The sequence below is a fragment of the Diplotaxodon limnothrissa genome, linkage group LG13 (assembly GCF_057381915.1).
Source record: "Diplotaxodon limnothrissa isolate DT_005_m linkage group LG13, D_limnothrissa_male_GT1.1, whole genome shotgun sequence".
Lineage (NCBI taxonomy): Eukaryota > Metazoa > Chordata > Actinopteri > Cichliformes > Cichlidae > Diplotaxodon > Diplotaxodon limnothrissa.
Window position 1 is genome coordinate 19,277,731 of NC_140608.1, and position 25,650 is coordinate 19,303,380.

General features: G+C 38.2%; 1 protein-coding gene across 1 annotated transcript in view; it reads right to left on the bottom strand.

Annotated features, from left to right (window-relative positions):
• macrod2 (mono-ADP ribosylhydrolase 2) overlaps positions 1–15,930 on the bottom strand; it is a 438,355-nt gene extending 422,425 nt beyond the window's left edge. The window contains exons 1-3 of the mRNA XM_085368817.1: positions 15,722–15,930; positions 8,664–8,765; positions 6,753–6,866 (exon numbers count right to left, since the gene is read on the bottom strand). Coding sequence (XP_085224943.1) covers positions 6,753–6,866; positions 8,664–8,765; positions 15,722–15,758 — 253 coding nt within the window. The 5' untranslated portion in view covers positions 15,759–15,930. The remainder of the gene's footprint in view (positions 1–6,752; positions 6,867–8,663; positions 8,766–15,721) is intronic.
• Positions 15,931–25,650: the final 9,720 nt, after the last annotated feature.

The window sequence follows — 25,650 nt, forward strand, 5'->3', positions numbered from 1 at the left end:
AGAAAAACACACACACACACACACACAATATGCTCAAAAAACATTATACAAGAAAGTGTTGTACCTCTAGACATTACTTTGCTCTCACCACAGAACAACATTGTATTCTATTCACTATTGACCACACCAGGACATGCAGGATTCTGTACCACAGATTATGAATGAATGACCGTGAAAGTAAACAACGCTGCCTTTGTGCTAAGCAAATCCCATAGGCGAACACTGTTTGAAGCGGTGGCATATCAAAAAGATATATAAAAGTCAATCTCTACTGGATCATGCTATTCTGCCCTCCGAGGGTCACTGCTCTCATCAAACCTGTGATGACTGCAGTACAAGTGAATGCCAATTGAATTTCTTGAACTCATTTCAAACCATTCAGGTTTTTTATGGCATTCATAACTCGATTTTCTATGCACATTAAATTGGCTCCTGTAAAAAAGATGATCCAATACAGAAAGATGGGAAGGTTTACAGCAGGTAATGGATTAGGAGTCAACCCCATATGCATAATTACCACAGTCATCATGATAAGAATGGTCCTTTTTACTTTGCACTGCTATCTTCGCTATCTCATTCTGAACTGAGAGGGCGGTGACACTCGTGTGAACTCCATCCAGAAAGACAAGAGCGGAAAAAAAAGAAGGCCGATATTTTCTTGTGTTTGCCATTTAAAACCAAAATAAATTATATACATTAAATTTAACACCCACTTTTAGTGAACCCTGTAATTTTCTATGAAGCAAGGCTTGATTAACTGTGATAGTTGTCTCTTTCCATTGATCATCCTGCTATCAATTTAACCATGGTCTACACAGTCTACTGTAGTCAGTGAATTAGCAATCAGAGAAATTGCTGGGTATGTTTTAAAAAAAAACAAAAGATCATTCTACAGTTATTATACAAAAAAAAAGAAAAATGCACTAAGTACAAAAATTTGGGTAGCAAATCTTTATACTAATGGAATACACAGGATTAGAAATGTACAGGGCCCAAATCTGAGCAAATCCAGATTGTAGGATGTGTGTCTCTCAGTCATACACGAGCAAATGTGCCGTTCACGTCTGACATAACTCCCCATCCTCACCCTCGCCCTTTTGTCATGTTTACCTCCAAACCTTCAGTTTGTCATAGAATAAAACAAGTGAAAGAACTTAATTCATTTTTAGTCTTAAAAGATCTTCAAACATAGCCTGAATGCTATTATTGGAAAAACCTTATTTATCACCATTAGACGTAGTGATAAGCAATTGCATTGTAGTGACATAGCGGGCTATTGTCTTCAATTATTTTGACAGGAGTCTTCAATCTTATAATTAGTCATTCAGCCTCTTTGAAAGGAGAAAAGTAATCACTGTGCTCTTAGTTTCACTGCATGCACCAACAACAACATGAACAAGAGAAAGAAGATTAAAGAGTTGTCTGAGGAGATTGGGAAGAAAGAAAATACAAGCATATTCAAAAATAAGTCTAAAGAGCTTTGCTAGTTGTTAGTTATAAATCTTGAAAACACACATAAACAAGATGACAACAAAAAAATTGTATGGCTTCCAGTCACACCACATTTTGCTTTGAAAAAAATACAAATAAATTGTATTTTTATATATATATATACATATATATATATATATATATATATATATATATATATATATATATATATATATATATATATATATATATATAGCGAGAGAGAGAGAGATAAAACCAGACTAGGGTTTGCTAAAATGCATGTTGTCAAGCCACAACACTTCTTAGGAAATATGTTCTTTGGACAGCTGTGGGCAGATGAAAGAAATGTTCACACAAGAAGAGAGAGAAACATTATGAACAAAAAAATCCCAATGAAATACACGGAGGAGGCCCAGTTATGTGATGCAGTTGGTTTCCAGAGTCAGGCACAAAGTGCTTTGAATCAGGGCAGCATAAAACTAGAGGACTAACAAAGCATCCTGGGATAAGAACATGAAAAACTCTAACAGAAAGTGAAGCAACATCGATGATATCATCCAGACAGGAGGACTGCATGGTACAGTGACGTAATTATATCCAATCATGCTTTGTGGCACTACTGAGCATGCCCAATTGATCTAACTTTTTATTTAAAAGGCAATAAAAAACGACCGATGTTCGAAAGCACAAGGTGCTTCCCGTCACAGAGACTGCCTAAATGGCTCATTAGGAACAGTGACTAAACCTTCAGCCTTGATTGAGATCTATGGGAACGATCAAATTATATCAAAACATTTGATACTTGTGATCATTTCAATATATAGGGAGAAACAGAGTAAAGGTCTTCCTCAGTTAAATAGAGGATGCCTGACTCTAAACACTTTCATCTGTTTCACTTTATTTTAGAAAACTGTGTGATTTTTATTTTTAACTGGTATGTCTGCATCTGTACCCATTCCTATCATTTTCATTATGTTTTCCGAGAGGACTGCAAGAAGCATGAGTGTGGTCTAACATCACTTTTACAGCAGGGTCATTCTATACTCTGGGCTAAGTCTCAACATCTGCTGGGACAAGATGCTGCAGCCTGACTCACCGTGTCATGTTATAGCCGCTCTGCCCTCTAACCCTGCACTTAACTGACACCACCTCCCACAGGTTCGCACACGGGTGACAGTTTAAGCGCCTCCTGTGCAACCTCCAGCTAAACAGAATTAGAGAAGAATTAAAAACTCAATGAGCCCAATAATTAAATTTTAATGGAGCACATAAAGCAACTTGACACCCTCTTAAAGCTATAGGCAGAAGCCATAACAGGTAACGGCAAGCTGGACATTTCTTATTTTATAAGCCGCATACTGCTGCTGTCGAGACAAAATCTTGTTGTAAAGTCTTTTCCCTAAGAAATGGATGAAAATGGAACATAATTAAAACAAATGTGTCAGCTTTAACAAGCTGATCGCTGCAATGAACCGCAAGAATTTTGCCACTGGTGATTCCAATGAGCCAAACCTGGAGAACACATTGCTAATGCAGTTTTAAAGTAATAGTTAAGGTATGCCATAATAAATAATGAGCTGTGTCTTCCATATCACATCACAGCCCAGCACAACAGGATATTAAACTGCCAAATAAATGAACCAAAGGACATAATTAGTAGCCTAAATAAATATGGGGTCACAAAGATGTATTCCTTCACACCAACCTCCACATATACCTACAATTTGCACTCGTAATATCTCAATTTATAAATCACGTTGGACCGTAGTGAGAAAAAGTCATTCGGACTGTTTATTAAGCTTGTGAGTAATACTTTCAAAAACTCCCACAATTCACACACAGCAGTCTGCTGGTGCCAAGCCCAAGTGAAAAACAGCATGAGAAAATGGAAGTACTGCAGGCCAGAGATTGGAACCATTGAATAGATGAAAGGCAAGAAGTTGAACAAGCTATCCAAAAGATCTTATCAGTGCATGTTGCTCAACATCCACAATGCCTGCTCAGAACTGTGTTAGTCACAAAAAATTTGGGCAAGATCCACACGACCAAGAGCATGTGCAGCCTAATCAACTAAATCGTTTGCCAGCAATATTTATATAGCACAATGTCATCCTGTAAAATGTTTTGTTACCAGTGACAAAAACATTGGGACTGGAACTTTCCATTTACATTAAAATTCCCATTCATAACAAACTACTGTGCAAAACTGCCCCACACTATAAACAAAACTGGACAGTAAAGTCCATCACTGTGTTCTTATCAGTGCTACCACCTGTACAAAGACGAGTGGCTTGACAGTATGAATGGAGGTACAGAGTAGGGCTGGGCGATATGACCCAAAATTCATATCTCGATATTTTTTACCTAGATGGCGATATAAGATATATATCTTGATTTTTTTTTTTTAAAGCCATAAAGTAAGAACAAAAAGAGAGTTCTTAGTCAAAGCTGTGTCCCAGATGTCACACAGGCACTTTTATTAACATAGAGCATAGATGTACATAAAATTTACTCAAAAATAAATTATGAGCATTTATTAAATAATAATGCTCCATAAATAAAAGAAAACAATGTTGTTTTTGTGCATAACAAAAAGCTCACAATTGTGCAGTCAAAATGTAAACTAAAAGACGCTGAGCACAATAACAAAGACAGATTTCACAGCTGCTCTGTTCCCAACTTCTACTCTGTGACTGACAGCATTGAGTTTGAAATCCTCTTCGTAACCACGTCTCTTAACAGGTGCCATTTATGGTCCTTATACACAGTAGGGTAATATTACGTTGAAGCACAGTACGTATCACTCCGCGAAGCTCCTCGGTAGCCGTAATGCTCTGACAGTCCATCAAGCGGTGCAGCTCCGTAGCTTACCAAAGTCGTACTAAAACATTTTTTGACAGATTGCTGAGCGCTGTGTACCACATAAAATCGGTTCGCAGCCATCAAGCACAACCAGAATTCATACATAAGGCGCGCTGTCAACTTTTGAGAAAATGAAAGGATTTTAGGCTGTGCAGCGCCTCTGGGCTGCATGGCGTTAGCGTGGTTAGCTCGTTAGCGTGGTTAGCTAGCTAACACGTTGACGGCGTCCAGCCCCACGCACGGGTCGATGCGCAGTAACTCATTAACGGAGATTTGCCGTGTCCGTCTTGTCGCTTCCTGCAGGTGAAGCGATGGGGGAGGAGGGGGAGTTGTATTCAGTGAAGGAGGGGCGAGGCCGAGTAACGTTGCGTAAAGACAAAAGTGGACGAAAGAGAGGCAAACTTGCGGCTCCACAAGTATAGCTTTAACGTAACATAGACTATATCGATATAAAAGATATTGTCACATCTTATATCTCGTATAAAAATATATCGATATTTTTTTAAAACTCGATATATCGCCCAGCTCTAGTACAGAGGGCCAAATGCTGAGACCTAAAAAATTATAAAAGGCTTCAGCAATTCATTTGACCTTTCGAGCACCTCTGACAGCCTGCTAACCAGAATCAATTGCCTCCTAGCCAGCATGTTGTTCAATCACAGCCTGGATGTCTGGCTGCATTAGCTGATGAAGTAAACAACCTTCCTCTGCTGCAATAGCATTAAACAGTGTAAAACAAAACCTGCAACGTTGCATCCTGAACCTTATTTTCTCTTCTCGTGTGCCCTAAGCATCCAGCCACAAAGCACTGCTCATTTTATCCATAACCTAAATACTTCATTTTGAGGCCACAGACTTACATGTAACAAATTTAAACAGTAAAATTAGGTAAAATTGCAAAGAGAAGTTTCCTGACTTTCATACGAGTATGTGATATACGGTATGTTTATAGCATTATACTCAAAAAATATATATGCAAAAATGCAGATTTTAAATAATTTGTTTACATGTCAATTTTACATGTTTTTTGTTTTACATGTTAAATTTAATGGCATCTGTTCAAATGAAACATACTTTCACTTTACAGCAGGCACGTTTTCCTTAATGATTAATAATTTAAACAAACGCACCTTTATTTTTTTAATATTTTGGCGGCATTTTATGCAACGTTATTGTGGCATGTTCATGAGGACAAGGAATCATTTTTGAGTGCAACAATTGATTATCTATATCAAAGTATGTATACAGAACAGAGATACTAGTTGTACAGATAAGTACCTCAATAAGCTTTCATTAATGTAAAAGAATAATCATTGTTTTTATCTTTTAGTAAAAGTTCAAAGTAACAAACTTTAATGTTGTGGTCATTTTCCTCACAATAGTATCAAACATAGTGTTGAATATTAATATTTTTCATATATTGTATCAAAATTAGTTGATTCTGTCACAACACCAAAGTAAATAACATGCAACAATAAAACTAGTGGAAGAATCTATTTGACCTCTATAATAATGCATGTGATACATTGTAGGTCAACATGCTGATGAACAGACACAACAGCCATGAGATTAAGGTTCATGTCAGTTGTACTCTTTTTACATAATGCTGACACCATGCCAACCTCATCAGCATGGCTTTTTACATAATACATTAAGTTCATTAGCCTCATCCGATGGAGCAGTCTGTTTTTCACATCTATTAATCTTGCATAAATTATAGGGCACTAATTTCACACAAGGTGAACACTGCCTAGTAGACTCTAATGAGAATATGAATGTATTTGCAAACACTTTGTGAGAAAAGAAAAGTTGTGAAACAACAGAAATCCAATATATACTATATTAATATTCTGCTCCTGCACAGTTATTGAGGTACCACAACTTTAAGCTGAAACATTCTCCTCTGGATCAGCTGTAGCAACAGGTAAAGCAATTCTTCCACACTTATAACTCTGTGTGTAGGTTGTGAACAGAATGCAGAATATTATATAACAGTGATGCAATAATGAGAAAAAACACACACTTCTGCTAACCTTTCTTCATCCTGGTTTTTCACTCACTTTGAAAGATGTTTATGTTGTTTCCCCCAACAGCAGCACTGAATAATCACTGACAGATCTGTGTCGCATCACTGACAAACCAGATAAACCTCACCAAAAGCAGCTGGTCGTGAACCCTTGTCTGTCACTTTCACGAGAAAGGCCATGAGCTGCAATTATAGTCTAAACAGCACTGTATTTTAACTTTCTGACAGTCAGATCAGCGAGAGCAGATGTGTACTTTAACATTTGTCTCAGTCATGCTGACCACTGTGTAATGCCATAACAACCAGTATTTCCCAAGTCTTAACAGCAGAGGGCAGCCAAGGACAACTTAACAGCCTTCAGGCATCAAACACCATCCACCTGTTCTAAAAGGTCAGAGAACAGAGTGCCTACCAGCATTGACTATGGCATCCACCTCCAAGACAGTAATATCTCCTTTGTAAAGAGATACTTTATCACTCAGCCCTCCTCCGCCTGTCACCTCCTTCCCATCTTCTTGGTCATCACCTGAAATAAGAAAACAAAGACTGTAAGGATCACTTTGTCAATGATTCCAGTGTCCTATACATCAATACTCACATTTTTATTCTATTTGTAGAAGCTGTCTAAAAATACTTGTGTGATGCAGTGTGTAGTATTGATTTTTGTTGTGAACCAGTTAAGTACAGTGGACAAGCAAGACAAGTTCACTTATAACCATTCCACAGTGTCTATTAATAGTAAAAATCAACAGCTTTCTTTGATGCAGAGTTTTTTGTCATAATCAATTTAAAAGCCTGTGTTGGTTTTTATTAGCAATGAGTTTTGCTTCTTGCTTCACATACAGCATACACAGTCACATACTGAATGACAGGTCGATTTATAATATTAACATATTAAGCCTTCCATTAACTCTTATCTTCAACTTTAAAATGACTTTTTTTTTACATAACAAATGGCTTATTTTTTTAAATGTGCCATTTAAAGGTAGCTTCATACGTTAAGAAAATATAATTCAGCTTTCTGAATCTAAATGAGTTCTGCTTATTATTTCTGACACTATTACAGGGTAATCACGCTGTTTCACAATTAAAAAAATATTTCTCATAATCTTTCACTTGCATCTCTATTTTACATCATATTTTGATATGTTTTGTGAATTGTAATGTTAATTAAATACACTAATTCCAACTTTAAATCAATACAATTCCTGTCCAAGTAACTGAATATAGGAAAATACACTTCACTGGACAATTTTTTAGGTATACCTGTTTAACTGTTTGTTAATGTAACTATCTTATTAGCCACTCAGAAACTAGATAGAATTCCCCATGTAGAGATGGTTGAGACAACCTGCTAAAGTTAAAACTGAGCATCAGGATGGGAAAGACTCTGAACAGAATCTTACAAAGAAAATCAGTCCAGAAGGTAAATGACCTTAAATGACCAATTGTAGTAATTAAGGTATGCAGATAAGTATCTTTGACAACGCAACACTTTAAATTTTTAAGCAGCAGCAGAAGACCACACCGGTTGCCACTTCTGTCAGCTAAGAACAGGGAATTAAGCCAAAACTTCTGTTTTTATAGAGCTGTCTAAACATGTGATGATCACCCACTAAACTGCATTTGATTAGCAGTCGCTGGCTGATCCTTACTCTCTCAATTGCTATGGAAGCAATAAAGGTGTGCTACAATGCATTTCCATTTTGGCATCCTTCTTACTCACAGCTGTAACCCCACCATTTCACTTTACCTTTTTGGCCAGATTAAGAAACCATTCACACCCTTTTAGCAACAATTTTTTTTAAAGGAAAGGGGTCTGTGACATCACTATTTTGCAACAAGTTCTTGCAAAACGTTGTCTTTCTGCCTCTGCTCTGTTCAGCAAGTGACAGAGCACCAAAGTTTCAGCTATCAATAAAGAGCAGTAGTCCACAGTTTGAGATAAAAGACTAAGTAACATACTGTTGTTTACAAATGTCTCTTTCAATTGATTAATGTTCATGTAGCACAGCCATTGTCTAGGGTTAATTTTGTTACAGCTATATAATCCAACACCAGTTTCTCATTTAGGTTTTGAAATGGGCAACAAATAAAAAAGATAGATAATACATATATTTTAGATAAGTGAAATTATGAAAATACATCTGTTCAGCTTAAATTTTTAGCTTAAATTAATTGTACTTATGCTGGCGCAGCTTTTCTGACAAACAGCACTCCTGGTTTCTGATTGACCTGTAAGAATTACCACAATGTGTACGACCACACACTTAGAAACACTTCAAACACTTCAGCATCCCAAATGGCACACTCCCTCACTTACATCTGTTTTTCTCTCTCCAGGTTAGTATCTTGTCCAGAGAAATGAAATCTTGACGACGATACTCCTTGCGCCTGTCATCCAAACTTAGATGGAGCAGTCTCTCTGTGAAGACAAGTTGCATACACGTGACAGAAAATAAAAACAGTTTTACTAAAAAAAAAAACTGATAAAAACAGGCCAAAAATGTAGTCCTTGCACAAATAGGTGCTGTACTGATTTATGTTAAAAATCACAAACATCCTTCCTTCACTTTAACTTAATATAGTTTTTTTTCTTCTCTTAACCAAAGTCATAGAAAAGTGCTCTTGCTTTACTGAAGGCCCCCACCCATATCAGTAATAGTTTCAGGCCTTGATGCGAATGTGGAACTTCCCCTCCACAAGTTAGTTGGACCTGTCATGAGACAGACCCTTCATCAGTAGCATTGTGATGGAGGTTGTTTAGCCATCGCTTATGGCTTTAAACTGGCAGCTGTGGACACCACACGCCTGTCAGACAAGCATTATTTTAGTGCAGGCTTCGTGCATGAATCCAAGCTTTTAGTCCTCCCTGTTCAAAGCTCTGTGTTGCTTTTTCTCTGCACAAACTCCTATACGACTTACAGGTCATTGAAAATACAGTCAAGGTGTATAAATATTTGAAAAGTTAAACAATTTTTGTAATTTTGCCTCTGTACTCAACCACAGTGAACTTTCAATTGAACTGAACTTAATATATTGCCCCAGAACCCGATGATCTTCTAGAGAAAACCCTAAAAATCAGACAGTCCTCTGTGAGCAAGCACTTCATAGTGATAGTGGTAAGGAAGAAACCTCTGGCAGAAGCAGGCTCAAAGAGGGCTAGCCTTCTGCTGTGACCCGTTAGCGGTGAGGGGAGGAAGCAAGGAGTAGAGGGAGAAAAGAAAGTGAAAGTAAAAGGAACTAAAAATGGAAAAAATGTTCAGTGCAAGAGGGAGAAATACGGTGTCTCTTTATCGCCCCTGTTAGTACTCTAATGCAGTGTTCTGGAGCAACTTTTCAGAGTGTTTTTAGAGTGACCTGATAATAATCAAGTACAACAGATCAGTCTCATAGTAATAAATCTCATCTGGCTATATTGATAAATAAAGCTGGAGATCATCTACAAAGCAAAATGATTTACATAAACAATATGGAATCTGTCAGATAGATACGACTCAAACAACTGCAACTCATTTTCTTTATACCAACAGTGGCTGCAAGTTCAAACAAACCATTCCTCTGCAGGGGATCAACAACCTGTTTTACAACTACTCATTCAAGAATTTTTCAAAATAAAATGAAAGGTATAAATCCTGCCTGAGCCAAGTAGCAACTCATGTGGTTTAATTACAACCACCTTAAAAGCCTGTGATATGTAGCCTGTTAATAAAGATAAACTGATCGTATTAAAAAAACAATGGTTAAACTTCTTTGAACAGTGTTGTTGGAATGGGGTACATTAGACCCATCAATAGTCTTGTAGGAACTGAGTCTAATCGACCCTATTCCTGCAAGACTGTTGATGGTTTGGAGCTAGTAAACACATGAAGTTAAACTTTAAAGATCAATATGAGAGAAAGAGCCTAAATATATATCAGCATTTATTAAAGTTGCTTTTCTTCATGTTAGCTCTGTGGGTCAACTCGGAATATCTTTTTCCTGTAATGGTTATCATTTTCTTTGTAAAGAAAATACATTAATGAAATCAATAGAAACTCTGAAAAAGAGCAAGAAACAAAAAGGAAAACAGTTTTTTTGTGTTTTTCACTTTCAAATGAATTAGAACTTTTCTAGATCTTTGCACTTTGGCTTATCAGCTGCTTGATTAAACTAAGCTAGCGTGAAAGATTGCTCCTCCTCCTGTGCTTCTGACAGTTAGTATGACTTAAGCGTGCTGATTAATTTAAACTAACATATTTATCCTGCTGCATCCGGGCTTCTGTAGGGGAAATAAATCAATAATGTTGATCAATTAATTAATAAATCATTTACTAACAGAGATTTAGAAGAGAAAAGCTTAATGTTCAACAGTCTACATTTAATTAATTTACTCCTTGATGTGGTCGAGAGAGTTATATTAATGACTTTTTTGTGAATTTTTATATTTACATTATTTTTTGCTGATTTTTGGTTTGTTCTTTGTTGGTCTCACAGGAAATTTATACAATTTAGATTTCTAGAATTGCAACCTGCTCCATCCAAAGTGAGATGAAGTCACCTCTTCTGATAAGACCAGAAGTTTTCCAGTTATCTATAAAGTTTAAATTAAATTATCTATACGTTTTAAATCAGGCAAGCAAAATGTGATCAAAGTTCAGATTTCAGCTTTAATATGAAGGGTTTAACACAATTTTTTTTGCATTAAATCTTTAGGAAATACAACAGTTTTTTTACACAATCCCCCCATTTTTAGAGACTCAAAATTAACTGGACCAACTAACATCATTTTAAGCAGAAGGATTGTTTTTAATACCTGAATGAAAATCCTTTGCAGCCAGTGAGTGAAATACAGAACCCATCAATAAATACTAACTATATCTACACTGTCCTGCCCTTTGTCTGTCAAGAAACTATTTCAAAGAACTTACTTCTTAAAATCTCACTACATTTAAACTCATACTAGGCGCTGTCTAATCAATGTACAGGAAATCTCAGTGCTTTGTGCTGCTTATGTGTTTGTTTTTAAAACAACCTACATTATAATTGTCTAATATCAAATAACTTCTGCTGCTTTTCTGCTCTGACTGCAACAGAGCCTTTGCTTGCTACTGGTTGACAGCATTGAGCTGTTGTGCAAAAGCAAAAGCAAATCATCCTAATTATGTGCTACTGTGAAATCATTGCCAGATAAGTAGCCTAGTTTACACTGTGTACTTTGAAATCACCTCTGTAACAGATCAAATAAAATGCATGTCATATCAACCTTGTATTGTTTCTTTTTAAATGGCACTATGGGTTATGAGACTGTTGCACAAATAAAAGCCTACATATTCAGGGAAAAAGAGATGACTATGTTCTGGTCAGAAATGTAAGCTTCTTTGGATCATCGTTACACAGAATATCACAGGAGGTCAGGCTTACATTGAAGGCCTTGCAGCAATAGGGGATATCTGTTGTATCCCTGATGTATTCTCTCTCCCTCTTGCCCACTGCTGTTACTCCTAAAATAGCTATTATTCTACATGGATGAATAAAAAGGCAGTTCTGGAGTTGAACACAGAAAGGCTCTCTGGACTACAGTGAAGCACTTTGTTGCTGTCCTTTGCAGAATCCCAAAGATTGGGTTAGAGGTCATGAGATTATTTCACATAGTATCATATCAATCAAACGGCCTGAATAGTTTTCTAAACTCCTGGCTGAAAGGGCAAGTCACCTGTGCTGCACACATATAACATATATCACAAGTACCGTAATTGTCGGGCTAAAAGCCGCTACTTTTTGCACAAGCTTTGAACCCTGCAGCTTTTAGTCAGGTGCGGCTTTTCTATGGATTGTCCATGATTTTTGTCATATCGTAAGACGATTTGTTTTGTTTGTTCCGCTGTTGTACGGCACTACGTTGCCTGGCAGAAGGGCATGTGATCAGACACACAGTATCGGGGTTCAAGAGTGGTGGTCACATGTCCATCCGCCAGGCAACATAGTGCCACACAAGTAGCGTGAAAAACAAACTTCAAAGTAGCGCTACGCGTTCAGCGGGAGGCGTGGATGACGAGCGGCGATAAACTTGCAAAAAGCAAGTTATGCTCAACTCCACCGGTGGAATCTGACAGCGTGGAAAAGTGTGAAAACATCCATGATCACCAACGGATTTCGAAGGGCTGGACTGCTGCATGATGGAGAGGAGGACACCGCCACGGCCCTTCTGAGGGTGTTCGACTCTGACACTGACAACGAGGATTTCTTTGGTTTTGAAAGTGACAACGAAGGAAAGGAGCTGAGAGTGGATGACGAAGCCATCCTGAGCCTGTTCGTATCCGACACTGGAGAAGAGGACTTTGGTGGTTTTAGTGCGCAGGAAGATGGTGGTGAATGACTGACTTTTCTTCTTGTTAAAGCCATGTCACTGCACCTGAGCCGAATCTATTTTTCTGGTGTGCTGTAGGTTATTGTTATGTACTACATTTGTTACTCATTTATGAAGCACAGCACATGTTTCGTAATATGTACCCTTAACTTGTTTTTCAAAATATTAATAAAAGGGCTGTGTCTCCAAACAGCCATCTCTTTCCTGACAATTCGCTTTGTGCATATTCTCTTACATATGATAAGTCAACATTGAAACACCTGCGGCTTTTAGTCAGGTGCAGCTAATGTATGTACAAAACAGGATTTTCCCCTGATTTTAGCTTGTGCGGCTAATATTCAGGTGCGCTTTGTAGTCCGGGAAATACGGTAGATCAATGAGTTTTGGGCAATTTCTCTAATTTTGCCTCCAGTGGTTTTAAAAGGTGTGATTGAAAACTTTCAACTTTGTTGAAGGTGTTTAACAAAAAACCTTTAACATATTTCATTTTTATGCATATGGCCTCATTTTCAGAGGTTCAAAACTGATGGGACAAACTGACATAATTTGAAATATAATGACTGGTTTAAATACTTCAAGACAATCGCCATAACTAGATACTGTGTTTCCTTCCTTGCGCTTCACTAACTGAAAAGCTTGCTCTACTGAGTTGAGACCAGGTGACTGGCTTGGCAGTTGTAGAATATTTGCCTTGAAAAGCTCTTCCATGGCTTTTTCAGTATGCTTTGGTTCATTTTGCACACTGAAGTGCTGTCCGATCAGCCCTGCGGCATTTAGCTGAACCTAAGCGGAGAGTATAGCCCACTACGCTTCAGAATTCATCCCTCTGTTTCTATCAGCCGTCACATCATCAACACTAGGCCCATTAGGCAAATGGCAACCACACATGCCCGTGACATAACATTGCCTCGTTTATGTTCAATGGATAATGTTTTATGCTTTGGATCAGGGTTAGGGTTATGCATTTGGAGCAGATCCTTTCATTCTCCAGACTTTTCTCTTCCAATCAATCAGAGCTGTGCAGGCTCTTTTAGATATTTGCTGCCAAACTCTTCATGAGTGTAACCAGTGGTAATGATACACCAACCTCCTTGAAAGTGTTTTTGCTAGATGCTGTGAAGCGTTTTTCTTAACTAAGAGAAGAATTCATCTACTTAGTCTTCTGTGGTCTCGCAGACCTTTTGGTATGGCTGAGCTAGTGTTTTCATTCTTTTTGATTGATCTGGCCACTCAAAAAGTTTTTACTGTCTCTCTGATAGGTTTATTTTTTGGGTTTTCAGCCTAATGATGGCCTCCCTCACTCCCGCTGACATCACTTTGGACATCACATTTAGAGTTCCAGTGAAAAGTTACCATATTCAAGTTCAGCATTTGGAATAATCTCCAGATCTTTTATCTGGAATAATAAGCAAACTGACTTCATCTAACCATGAAACATTTTGTCAGCCAGTTGTCCAATTACTTTTGAGCCATTGGAAACAGTATTTCCTCAATAGTTAATGCAAAAAATTATGCAAAGCCCCTTGAATTAAAGTTCAAAGTGTGAATTTTAAATTCATATTGACTGTTTGATTTAAATTCCAGTGTCGTGGCGTACAGAGGCAAAACTACAAAAACTGGCATTATCCAAGTACCTGCAGCCTGAACAGCATATGCTGTCTTTTTATTCATGAATATTCTCGGTTATGTTTCTATATGTTGTTCATTCTTTTTCATAAATCTTCCTAGTTTTACTACAGTCAGAATTCTGGTAAATGTGGCAAATCAGATTTTCAACCGCTTCAGAAATAAGGCTGATCTTTCCAGAGAAACTAAAAGTGTCAAAATGAGGGAAATTATTTCATCTTTGGTGTTATTACATAGCGCGATTTCCCAAAGCCTAGAGACTCGCCCAAGTCAAGGAGCATTTTAAGAAATAAGAATGTTAATATCCTTAAGTTTAAAGGGTTTTTCTTTCTTTCATGTTTTGACTTACCATGATCTCCTATTAAAGGGATTTGACGTAGATTAACAATAGTACTTACATTGATATTCATTCTGTGGTGCTTCCTGCTCAAACTGGAAGCATTTATAGAAACATCCTTTAGACACAGACTGAACCATAAAACAAATGCATAATTCAAATTGACAACCAAAATAATGCAAAACAAAAAACAAAAACATCGTTTCATTTACTGAATGAGCTAGATCAGATAAGGAAATTTGCCCCCAATGTGACATTATGTAGCACTGCTTCTCTCTATAAGCATGTCATAGCAGGGGAAATACATGTGCAATCGACATGCATAATTGTGGCTGCAGTCTAGTTGCTGTTTGCTCGTTTTTAAGGTGGCAGAAACGCAATGCAACCAGTGACTGCCACACTAACCACAGCTGCTAAGCCAAAAGAAAGAAGTTTACCCCGAAAAAGCTCTGCTGTGAGTTACAAAGCTACAACTCACAAGTAAACTTCACAAAGTGCTGAAGTCTCCCTTACTGCCTCTGCCTCTGTCAGACAACAGGTCTGTCCTGTATGTCAAAGAGAAAAGTTTCACAATAACCTGCTATCGTTGTATGCTTCAAACTGTGGTCGGCTTTAAGAATAAGTGCACGGTTTATATTAATGCACGCTAATTCCTAAGAGAGCTGTATACCTACAAGGGCATTCAGTTGCAGAGAATGCTGTTTGCAACTCAGCGAACTGCTGCTGCTGCTGCATCATACAGGTGGGAGACGGGAACTGTTAGTTGGGGGTGGTGGGGTACTCTTAAATGTAAGCTAATAAGCAAGCACTGTGTCGGCAGCGTTGTTGCGAATGTCAAACACACATTACGGCGGCACAAACAGGAGGCGGAACATCATTACAACATCTGTACAGTCCGCCCTGTGGGATTATCAAGCAGTCTAGGAAACAAGTAGGCTACTACTGCAGCACACGGACAAGACGGAAAGAGTGTCTGTCAGTCTTCTGGCGTGGTAAAGATTCACGCCGTCTGCCATGGAGATGATGATAGCCTCATTCCACCTCCCCCCCTTTCCAAAACAAGCCTTACCTTTTTCAGTCTTCCAGTCCTTTTTCTTTTTGCTCATGCTGCCGGAATGATTAGACTTCGAATGGTTGTTTTTTGACTGTGGCAACCCCAGGCTCACAGTGAATAGAGTTCCGAGAGAAAAAAAAAACCTGGAAGCTAAAGTGAAACAGCCTCTGGACGGTTGTCTCACCTGTGAAGCTGTCAAATTTCTATGGACCTCAGTCGGCTCAACCTACCGTGACTGCGCCGTAAAATTTTCTGTGTACGCGTCCTGGGCAAGTGATTGGAGCGCGGGAAAGGGGAAGTAGGCGTGCGATTGGTCCGGCTGATCCGTCAATCACGTAAGGTTCACGCACGGAGAAGGCAGGGTAGGTTGTTTCCGGCGGTTCACCCTCCTGGCGTGTGAGGCGGTAGTCTAGTTACAGCCACACTGCAAAGAGTGCAGTTTACTTTCAGTTACTGCAAGCAAACAGTCCTGCAACTTTGTACCTGAAATATGCATTTGTTTTTATTATTATTAATAATAATTACGGTAGTTCGAAATTAATTTCTGAACACACTCCGGAAACAAACGGAGTAGCCAGTATAATTAAAACATAATAATCAATGAATATGGGCTGTAGGCTGATATAACCTCCTGTCTTTTATATGTAAACAGCTTGTTAAAAACCAAGGAACACTGTAGTTATTACTTTGAGAGTAATGTAAAGGGTTGTTGCTTATGAGTAGCAGCCTTTTTGACTTTTTGACTTTTCTAATCATGTTAACTAAACTTCCCTTTGCTAGTATTCTTATGACATGTCATTATCCATGATGGAGCAACTATTTGCAGTGTGTGAGGAAGTAATGTTGCCTCAATGCAATTGTGCAATCTATTTGTAATTCTTAACAGCATTGGGTGATTTTTGTGATAATTTGGCTGTAGTTGTGGCTGATAAAAATGATATTTATACAAATGGACAGAGATGGAAGAGGACTGGAAAGACCAGATCAAACCAGTAAGTGAGGCTGTCATATGTGAGAGACTGGTTCCAGAGACCACCGTCTGTCATCTGTTGTATTAGCCATGGTCTGGTCCAGACCCATCTGCTCCTAAAACCACTGACATTATGCGATAGTGGAAAATTTCTTTCATCCAATCTGAACTATAATCCCTATCCATATTTAAAACAAACAAACATTTTGAGCATAATTTTTGATGAAATGCATCCAGATTAAATGCAGTTCAGTCATTTCAACTGAGGGAAAAATATAAAAGAAAGGGGCAGCATAAATGGACGCCATCACGGTTTACAATTTGCTCATAGTCTATTTTAAACGTGCTCGCCAGCCGCCTCTTAATGCAGTCAAATTAATGATCTTTATCACACTGAGCTGGTGCACCTTTTAGGAAATTAAGACAAAGTAATCAGCTCTCACATCTGGCACAGAAACTCGTAATTTCCTCATAATTTTTTAATTAGTTTCCAATCTCACTGCCTATTACGGATTTACCCAACTGTTGAACACCATCCACACTGGGAATAGCAAACTTAAGTGTTTGCCTCTGACCTGTATTTGAACAAATATTGTATTTGAATAAGGCGGAGATTGCGGGTTTACAGCTGTAATGTTCGGATCAAACCACTGGGTGTCAACCTTGCTACATTTTAGCCAGCGGGACTGATTTTGGACTTTAGAGTAAATATTCAGGTTCAAAAGCTCTTATACACTCTTTAAAACATAGCGTCTGTTTACACGATACCCAATATAATATATCTATTATACTAAAATATAACCAACTATAACATAGGTCTAGTATTCACATTCAAGTACCTATATCCGCATTTTCTTCTTATGTTATCTGTTTGGATCTTATTTTATTGTTCACTGGTCTTCATTTCACTCTTAGAATTGTTGTGTCTGTCATGTTGGAATAACTAACGTTGTTTGTTTCCTTTGAAAATTTGTGACAGCATATTTTTCAAAACAGAGCTCTGGCCTAAGTAGATATTTAATCAGCCAAAGTAGATGAAAGTGTTATTTAATGTTGTTTGCATGGCTTTCTGAGTTTGACTGCGATGATGGTAATGTCTTCTCTTTTTCTAATAGGGTGATGAATTAGAAATCAACAAAAATACCATTGTCTGGACTTTTTTTAAAAAACTGGAATCGATTTAAATTAGTTACATACTGTATGTATTACTTAACTAATGTGTTATAGTTTGCGTAATAGGGAGCAGTAATTCAGACAACCTGTCTGCATGTCTGGTGAGCAGCAGAAAGATAAATGTTGACTGTCTTGGCTACAGCGAGGACATGATTCTGCAAAGAGCAACAAGATAAGTCTTGGCTTGCTGGCCACAGTGAAGAGTTGATTCTTTAGGGCAATCTGTATACTCCCAAAAGAGGAGGATCTATATTTGTAAGTTTGCGTAGGCTATTGTTATTGTCATGGTTACAGCACAAGAAGATTAAGCCGGAGGCTGTACCTACAAGTCACTGGCAAGAACATTGCATCGTCTGATCTGTTTTTGGCTATATATGTCATATCCCACATATGACAACAGTAAAATAATGCAATTATCTACAGAGAAATGCACAAAATTATACCTGACTTAAAGTGAGCCTAAAGGCTATAGTAATTATAAGTATGCAATTATGTAATTATTGTTTAAATGTGTTCTTATGTCAATGTCCACATACCCTTTGAAGGTTTTTTGTGACTTTTTAATTTGTTTTATCTGAAGGGATCATGTAATCATATCTGTTCTCAGTCAATGCCTAATAATAAAACACATAATTACTTAATACAATAATTAGTGTTTTCACTGTCACAGATCAATCAGTCAGTGTAGACAAAATATTTCAACTTCAGTGGGATCTCCGGCGGAAAACAAGGTTTAAGCCTCTGTGCAGCTGGCCCACTGAAGCTTTTTCTAGATGCCTTCCCTTATCTGGTGTTTTTCCATAAATTTCCATATCTTGCAAGGGACTTTAACAGGGTTACAGGACACAGCTCTGAAAGCCTTAGATAATGTCTTAATGTGTCCCTAGACTACATAAATAATGCATGTATTGGCTTTTTTTCCCTTCTCCATCCTACCTGATCAATCAAGCATTTGTCTGACCATATTAACTATTATGTGTTATGATAGTCTCTGCTCATCTGAAACAAAAAACCTCTATGTACTGTAGGTATATATTTATGTAGGACCTTGATTGTTTAGTCTTAATCTAAGATCTGTTCTGCATGTTGCTGAACCCAGAACTTTAAGAGGAGCCATATGGTCCCTGAACACTTATGGAACCATCTATCCATTTTCTCCTGCTTATCAAGGGCTGGTTCGCGGGGGCAACAGCCTAGCAGAGAAGCTCAGACCTCCATCTCCCCAGCTACTTCCTCTAGCTTGTCTGGGGGAACACCAAGGCGTTCCCAGTTCAGCAGAGAGATTTAGTCTCTCCATCATGTCCTGGGTCTGCCCTGGGGTCTCATCCCAGGCACGTGCCCAGAACACCCCACTCAGGAGGCGCCTAGGAGGGATCCCTGTCAGATGCCCGAACAATCTCAACTGGCTCCTTACTTTGAGGCCCTCCTGGATGGCCAAATTTGTTACCCTATCTCTAAGGAAGAGACCCTTCAGAGAAAGATCATTACCGGCGCTAGTATCTGTGATCTTGTTCTTTTCAGTCACTACCCAGAGCTCGTAACCATTGGGAAGGGGAATGACGTAGATTGACCAGTAAATTGAGAGCTTCACTTTTACACTCAGCACTCTGTTCAGCATGATAGACCAGTACAGCATCCACATCACTGCAGCTGCAGTACCAATCTGTCTCGTGATCTCCCGCTCCCTTCTCCCGTCACTCGTAAATAAGACCCCGAGATACTTAAACTCCTCCACCTTGGGGATCAATTCGTCCCTAACCTGTATTGGGTACTCCATCCTTTTCCGGACTTTTCCTTTTGCGAGGACCATGGCCTCAGATTTGGAGGTGCTGATTCTCATTCGCACCACTTTACACTCAGCTGGGAACTGCAACATTGCAAACTGGAGTCCACTACCTGATGAAGCCAGCAGAACGACATTATCTACAAAAAGCAGAGACAAGATTCTGAGCCTTCCACCACTTGGCTAGAAATTCTGTTCATACAAATTATGAACAGAATCAGTGACAAATATTATATAAATATTTATATATTAACTTTAGACTAGTAAATGTGATAAACTGTCAAAACTTCACATTTTTAGTTTCTTAAGCACATTGCAATGGTGCACCCTTATAGATTTTTTTATCCAAAATTTTATTTATTGGATTATATTTCATCAGCTGAGACTTAAGAGTAATGAAACGATAAACTGTCTCTAAAAGTTTTAAATGTATGTTTGTTTTTGCTACTTTGGTCACCTTTTCAATATGTTTTTCCAATTTTGAATTCTAAAATGAGATCAAGATTTTTTATTTGAATCCAAATCACATCAGTTGCCTCAATGTGCTAGTAGGCTCATAGACCTCTTTTAAGCAGTGAGCCCTGGAGGGAAAGCAAACTGACACACTTTCCTTGATGTTCAGTGTAAGACAACACTTTTCAAGCTATGCTACCAAGCAATGCAAATGATAAAACAGTTGCAAGAAGACAGACAAGGCATTTTTTTCCTGATATATCACTTTATCATCAGCATATATTTGAAAACCTACTAAAGCACGACAGTGGAAAATCATTCCTATACACCGAGAGGCATAACATTATGGAAAAATAGGCAATCATAAAGACTGGATCTCATGGTCGTGGGTCAGTGACCCAGTGTTTTGTGTTTTGAATTATTAATAGGATTTGCTTTCATTATTATGTAGAATTTCTAGTCTCTTGATTTCTGTGCTTTACCTGTGATCCATGTTCCCTCTGTCTCCTTGTGTCAGAGTAAAGTCCGTGTCTCTGTGCCTTTGTTATGTTTCCTGCTTTACTTTGATAGTCCTGTGTCCTTTGTTAATGTTTTTAGTTTTGCTTCCACCTTTGTCTAGTCATGTTTGATTTCTCCCAGGTGTGTTTCCATCCTGTTTCCCATTCCCTCATTATTCCCCTGTGTATTTAGGCCCTTTGTCTTCCTCTGTTTGTTGTCAGATTGTTTGCATATCATCCATGTCCTTTCTCCATGTTCTTCATCCAAGCCATTCATGTGCCGTGTTCTACGTCTTCTCTCAGGTTTCCGATTCCTTTACATTACTTTTGTAGCTGCCTCCTCGTTTAGGTCTTTGTTTAGTGTAGTTTTTGTCATGTTCCGCTTTTGTTTGTTTTCTGTCCCCACTGCAAATAAAAGCTCATTCACAGTGTCCGCACTTGGGTACAATTTCTCTACACTCCACACGTCTGCCCAGGCAGCCGTGACACTGGAGTGAGCTTGGCAAGGACCAAATTGTGATGGCTAGATGACTGGATGAGAGCAGCTCTTGTGGGGGTATTCCCTGTCCGCAGTGGTCAGTATCTATAAAAACTGACCCAGAACAGCTATTGCTCTTTGTGGCATATGATGCTGCACAGACATTGACCAGTCAGGGTGCCCAGGGTGACCCTGTCCATCAGAACTGGACTACCGAGGTATGATCTGATGAATCCCATTTTATTTTACACTACATAGAGGGCCAGGTGTGTGTGCGTCACTTCACTGGGGAACATCTGACACTAGGATGCTCCACACGAAGAAGACAAGGTAGCGGAGCAATGTGTTGCTTTGGGTAATGTTCTGCTGGGAAACATTGGGTCCTGTTACTTTGGCACACATCACCTACCTAAGCAATGTCGCAGACCACATGAACCCTTTCATGGAAATGGTATTTCCTGATGACGGTAGCCTCTTTTAGAAGTATTATGCACCCTGCCACAAAGTAAAAACAGTCCAGTAGTTCAGAAATGGTTTGAAGAGCACAATAAATTTGAGATGTTGACTTGGCCCCCAAATCCCCCAGATCTCAATTTAACCAAGCATCTCTGGAATGCACTGGACAAACAAGTTTGATCCATTGAGGCCCCACTTCACAACTTAAAGGACATTTTGATTCCAGATACTATAAGCACAACTTTGGGGATCTAGTGGTGTCAGTCCCACAACCATTTGGGACTGTTTTGGCATTAAAAGGGGGACCAACACAATATTAGTCAAGTAGTTCTAATGTTATGCCTGATTAGTATAAAAAAGAAGTGTGCCGAGAACAGGTCCTTGTGGGACACCTGCCTTAGAGATTAGAAAAGATTAATTTTTCATTAATAACACATATTTCCCAATAAGAAAGATAAGATTTAAGCAGTTCTAAGGTTTTGTCAAGTTATGTAACCTTAGAAAGTCTGAGGATAAGAATGTGCTGATTTAATGTATCAGTTGCCTTTTTAATGTCCAGATAGACAGCACCTACATCACCTTTGTATACTGATGAGTTAAGTTGTTTAGTAAAAAAGCATGTGCAGTCTCTGTGGAATAATGGGGCTGAAAATCAAACTGTAGTTGATGCAGACTATTATTTGACTCAATGTAATTCATTAAATATTTAGAGGTTTCACCAAAACACTTGCTCAGAGGGAGTTTCTTCAAATTTTCCACGAACTTTAACTTCAGCTCCGTGGCATACGATTAGATTTTGGTTGCCAAAGGTTGCTGTGACCTCACAAAGCAAATTTTTGGCAATAAAATCAAGTTTTTGTGGACTAAATTATGAAAACATTCCACATAAATGTCTAAAAGAATAAATGAAAAAGTAATGACATTTCACATCCAAATGTCAAAAGTTTGCATTACATCATTATGCAAAAGAAACATACAAAGAAAAAAAAAAAGACCAACAAAAAACAAAACAAAACCCAGAACAAGATAAAAGCCCCACTTTTCTAGCCAGTGTTCAATACCAGGACAGTGTGCTCAGGAACAGAGCAAGAGACTGATTAAATATCAGATTTGTTCAGAAACTAAGTAGGTGACAGTAATTTTTAAAGGCTGCCTATTTAATTTCTTCCATGTCATACAGTGTATTACACAGATTTGGGCAAACATGGATGTAAACCTCAACTTGACTAGCTGGCATACATTTCACGTCAGTAATTCAAGTAGCTGTAGATTCTTTTCTTGTAACTTTCCAGAGAGCTGATTAAAGGAATAGAAAAATTGTAAAATGTTGCCAAGATTTTCATTATTACTCATTGCCTCTCCCTAATGTAGAACATGCAGATCGCTTATTAAGCCCCATTTATAAAACTATCCCGTTTGCAGCAATACACTAGCTTTTATACATATAATATATCTCAAAGTATCTCAGAATTATAAATTTGAATCACCTAATTAACTTTTTTTTCCCACTTGCTTTTGCTCCTGAGTTAGTCCTGATTAAAAATGTAACTAGAATGATTATGTGAGCTGTTTGCTGATTGGTAATGTGCACAGCCCTCATCCCTTGCGTGGTTTCGAGGTTGGATTAAATAAGCATCACACTGCAAGTGTTCTTTTCATGCAGAATTCTTGTGGGTTGTAACTTTAGAAAAATATGTTGCAATGACTATGACTGTTTATTTTACTTTATTTAATAAAACCCATATCCAGCATGTCTCTTCATACCAGAACCCGCCTGCTTTCTGCCTACTCAGAGCAGCAGGGATTTCATCTTGATCGCTGGCTGAACTCATGCTGATTAGATTTAGCGTGGAGAGATGCTCAGATGTTTTTTTAAAAAAAGGACACAAGATGCTTCCAAACTTCTTTGTATCAAAGCTTTTCTTTCCAGGAGAATGCTGGTCACAGAGAGTTGAATTATTTCTCCCCATTTTCTTTTTTTCTTTCAGTACAATAGCGCCAAAGCATTTCAAACTTTTGCTTCTTTGTGTTTTTCTTTAATGAATACAAAACATGATGTAAGTCTCATCGAACTGTTGCATCGGGGCTGTTTTTATACAACTCAAATTCACTATCTTTCTGTTCCATTTTTGCTCTTCTGGATAAACCTAGTACAACGCGATTCAAAGACTAACAAAGTCTGTTCTTTGTGACCTGGGTCAAGATAACGAAGTGGAGAAGGCATCAGATGAATCTTATCTCCAGTCTGTGTGGTCATGGCAGATATCATGTCTATTAAAATGAAATTTACTGGCATTTTCCCTCTGCACACCATTAACAACAGCTAGCAGAAGTTTCCACAGAGATTTGATGGTATGCAATACTAAAGCAACCCTCTAAAGCCTGAATGGCCCCTCTTTGGCACTGTGCACCCTGGCCCCAGCCCTCTTTCCATTAATTGGTCAGCAGCACTCTTTCATCTCTGTTAACGTGATCCAAAGCAAATAACATTACAGTTCACATTATGATTAGAGAATGTGCTTCATTTTGGTCCAACTCTAGAACTTCTGCTGCGCCGTAAATATAAAAGTCTGTGTTAGTAATGAATGGGTCTTATGGCAAAGCACAGAATAAGTGTAACTAATTTGATTTAGATAAAAATAGTTTTGCTACATTTATGGTGAATTTTTTTAACGATTTTTCGTTTCTTCAGACAGTATTAGTTTTGTCTCAGCAACAATCTTTGCAAACGTTCAACATGTGCATGGAGCATATTTTATTTACATTGCAGTTCTTGTGTCGACCAAGAAGAAAGAGGGAAGAGGAAAATGACTGGAGAGTTCCTGGCCTGGAAATTTAAAGAGCTAATTGTAGTCACGGATGCTGTAATTGTCTGTGTCTACAGCAACACTGAGTCATTCTTCACAGTGAGGCAAGAACTGAATGCTTCTCTCAGTGGTTTAATTATCAGCTGCCTGACAGGCTCAGCAGAAAATGTTCAAGATGGACATCCCATTCTTTCCTCAACCTCCCCAGGAAACTCCCCAGTAATGCTCTTTAGAAAAACATGTGTAACTGGCTTTGGATGCTGTGGGACTAAACGTTGCAGTAAAAACCTTGAGCAGAAAAGGGTTGTTGATTAAAAGTTTTCAACAGTCTGGTGTCTTGCAAAACACTCAAGTTATATAAGAAGACTGAAGAACCTCAACAATGCCAGTAACAATTCTGGTACTTTTGAAGGCCAGGAAACACAGCAAGAGAGGTGAAATCGGGTCACGTCAAGTCATTTTTCGTTTTACAAAATGGCACAAATTATGAATTTGTCCCATGGAGCTTTACAATCTGCCTTCTGTTCTTGGACATTTGATGCTAAGTGAAAGAAAAGAAAGAGAGGATTCCATACAGCAATGCTCCATAACCACATTTAGACAAGGCCTGTCACAGTTATATAATTGTGTGCCTTTTTATTTTTAAAAGAATTCCATTTTGCAGTTTTTGTGTAACCACATTATAATCCAAGACAAAGTGCTTAGTTCTGTTCATGTTCTCAGATTTTTTCACACAGAGTTTAACCCATAAAGGGAGAAATCTATTGTAGAAGAACATGTAAGACTCTCATTTCCTTAATGTTTGTAGGCAACTGTCTTTACAACTTGGTCTAAAGGTATTATTATTACGATGACCACAGGGACATGTAAATGCTGAGCTAGTGACACGAACACATTAACAAGACTGCTGAGCTGTTATTACTCAGTCAAAAAAACCTGTTTGTCCTATTCTCTCAGTTTACAAACTAAAAGTTTGTAGAAGTAATATTGCTGACAACTGTGATAACAGGTTGTAAATACCTCAATTTCTTCTTAGATGTAATTTATTATTTAATTAATCAGTTTGACTGAAATAAAACACTGATTTGTCCAGGGCTACAATATGTGCACAGACCCTTAAAGCAGGTCAGCTACTGTATATACTTTATTCAAGTATTATCATGGAAGGGAAATACTGCATCAGTATTCATGCCACTAAGCTTTATTATACATCAGCAGAAACTATAAGGACATCAGTTCATAGGGGAACAACACCAACATTGTTATGAACTTCTTCCTTAACCAGACGCTCTGCAGTATTGTAATTAAAGGAAATCCGATGATTTTT